The sequence below is a fragment of the Sardina pilchardus genome, chromosome 15 (genome assembly GCF_963854185.1).
Source record: "Sardina pilchardus chromosome 15, fSarPil1.1, whole genome shotgun sequence".
In the NCBI taxonomy this organism is placed as follows: domain Eukaryota; kingdom Metazoa; phylum Chordata; class Actinopteri; order Clupeiformes; family Clupeidae; genus Sardina; species Sardina pilchardus.
Window position 1 is genome coordinate 22,413,304 of NC_085008.1, and position 2,500 is coordinate 22,415,803.

General features: G+C 54.7%; 1 protein-coding gene across 6 annotated transcripts in view; it reads right to left on the reverse strand.

Annotated features, from left to right (window-relative positions):
- Positions 1-457: 457 nt before the first annotated feature.
- The window catches only part of lnx1 (ligand of numb-protein X 1), an 82,417-nt gene continuing 80,374 nt past the window's right edge, over positions 458-2,500 (reverse strand). For all 6 annotated transcript variants that reach the window (XM_062556170.1, XM_062556173.1, XM_062556171.1 and 3 more), the window contains 2 exons: positions 1,408-1,566; positions 458-1,180 (listed from right to left, as the gene is read on the reverse strand). In XM_062556170.1, the coding sequence (XP_062412154.1) occupies positions 1,045-1,180; positions 1,408-1,566 (295 nt within the window). In that variant the 3' untranslated portion in view covers positions 458-1,044. The remainder of the gene's footprint in view (positions 1,181-1,407; positions 1,567-2,500) is intronic.

The window sequence follows — 2,500 nt, forward strand, 5'->3', positions numbered from 1 at the left end:
TTTTTTTCTAACGTCAAACTAATCAAGTTGGCAACTTGTGTGCCCCCTCCCCAAATTCCTCTCTTTCTCTCTTTCTCTCTCTCTCTCTCTCTCTCTGCGCCATCGCTCTAAATGATGCTTTACACACTGGTCCCTTTCTCTCCTCTCCTCTCCTCCTCTTCTCCTGCCCTCTGCTGTGTGGGTGAAGGGCACGTCCAGATGCACTGAGCACAGTGTTCAAGGGGAGATCAGAAAGCTGTGCACCTAAAGTGGGACTAAATCTACCTGCAAGCCCATTCCCCAGCCCTGCCCCCACCACCCACCCCATCCCACCCCACCCACCCCCCTATCAGCAGGATTGGTTTTGCAAGCCCCTCCCCAAGAGGCAGAGCAACAGTTTCTGACTGCTGTCATTGGCTCCACCCTCCGGGGTTGATTACCATGCTGCAAGCACCCCAATCCCACCCTCCCCACCCCCCCCAAATGTCTATGATGATGGTCATTTCCCCTTGATCGTGGGGGGGGTCCGTGCACTTGACCTTTCCTTACAAGGTTAAGATCTGGAGTAAGTGGCTCGGACCGCTGAAGTCATATCCAAGGTCGAAGAGCAAGTCCTTGCCTTCCTCCCTGTCGTGATCCGTTTGTGTACGATGCCTTTGTTTTTCCTGAAGAAACGTCCATGGCCTAAACTCCACCTCTCGTCAGCAGTGTCCCGCGGTGAAGTCCTGTGTCCTCTGTACACGGGTTCCTGTCTTTTTGTCAAGTCCCACCTTCCTGAGCAAGGTCCATGTCATATGTCCTGCCCCCCCCCGCCCTTTTTTTGAGGGGGGGGTTGTGGTCAGGACCAATCAGGAGCCCCGTCCTGTGAGGCAGGGTCCATTTTACAAGCTCGGAGAAGTTCATATCCAGAGGCCCCTCTCTGCCAAATGGCTCGGGCAGGCAGGGGGTCAGTGTACGACTACGCTCCCTCTCTCCTCTGCAGGTTTGTGAAAGTGTCCAGTCCAGTCCATGCCCCTGGTTGCTGTGGCGACGGGGGTGGGGTGGGGTGGGTTGGGGGCGCTGGTCCTATAGCAGGCTCCCGGGCCAGGACACGATGGTGAGGGTGATCCGCCCGCGCAGCTCCTTGAGCAGCCGCACCAGCGCGGTGTGGCTCATCCCCCAGGTGCTCTTCCCGTTCACCTCCAGCAGGATGTCCCCGCACCTGCAACACCACACACACACCCACCACACGCGCATCACTTCCTGCTCTTGGACATCAGCCAGACAGATACTGTTTTTATCATCTTGATTATGTGTTATTCTGTGTTTTGGGACCATGTTGCATGGTGATTCTTTGCAATAAACTGATAGAACTTTGGATACAAGTATCTAAACATGTAAATAGAAGAAGAATGAATCTAAAGGTCGTTCATTTAGAGTAATAATTACCGTATTCTCCCGTCGTTGTAGGCGGGCGTCCCCTCCACGATGGAGCGGATGAAGAAGGACTGGTTGCAGTTGACCTCCTCCTGACCGCCCACGATGCTGAAGCCCAGACTGCCCGCCGTGCTCCGGCGCAAGATGATGTCCTTACAGCAGTACAGGTGCCTGGTGGGAGCGAAAAACAGGATGCCTCGTCACATCACGGGTCCTCTGTGTGTGTGTGTGTGTGTGTGTGTGTGTGTGTATGTGTGTGTGTGTGTGTGTGTGTGTGTGTCTGTGTCTGTGTCTGTGTCTGTGTGTGTGTGTGTGTGTGTGTGTGTGTGTGTGTGTGTCTGTGTGTGTGTGTGTGTGTGTGTGTGTGTGTCTGTGTGTGTGTGTGTGTGTCTGTGTGTGTGTTGAATGCTAGTGGTTTTGAGAGAGAACAGTCCCCAGCTGGTTCACATTCTACGGCTGAGCATAAACTGTCCTGTTGGCCCCGCGGGCCTATGGGGGTGGTGGTGGTGGCTGGGACCTACATGGCGGCTCAAGCCTTATTGTTTTAGCAGCTTAAGGCAACAAGCCGTCACGTAATTGGTTTGCATCCACTTATCTGGCGGAGCAATTTGTTGACGAGAGAGAGAGGGAGGAGGGGGGGGCGGGGGGGGGACTTTTTGACTGTTTACTGTGCGTCTGGAGCTAAGGAGATGGGCCTGGAGCAAGATGTCACAAGTAGCCATTTACATTCGACGAGGCTCAGCCTTTTCTGGCCTCCAGCGCGATGATGGGAGATGGAGATGAAGGAGGTGGAGGATTAATCCCTCCACCCAGCGACGCCCCTGAAAATCACACCTCAGGACAGAGGGACAGGCGGACGGGGGGAGAGGGAGGGAGGGAGAGGGGGGGTGGTGGATGGGAAGTGGTCCCGGGATTAAATCCATTTAATGTTGTTGGCACAGTCTCAGTCGGCTAAGCCTCTTAGGCGAGAGTGCATGAAGACAAGCAGGCGCGAGAGAGAGACAGAGAGAGAGGGGAGGGAGGAAAAAGACAAGGAAAGATTGCAGAGGTGAACAGAGAGCGAGAGAAGGAGAGAGAGGGAGAGAGAGGGAGAGAGAGACGCAGA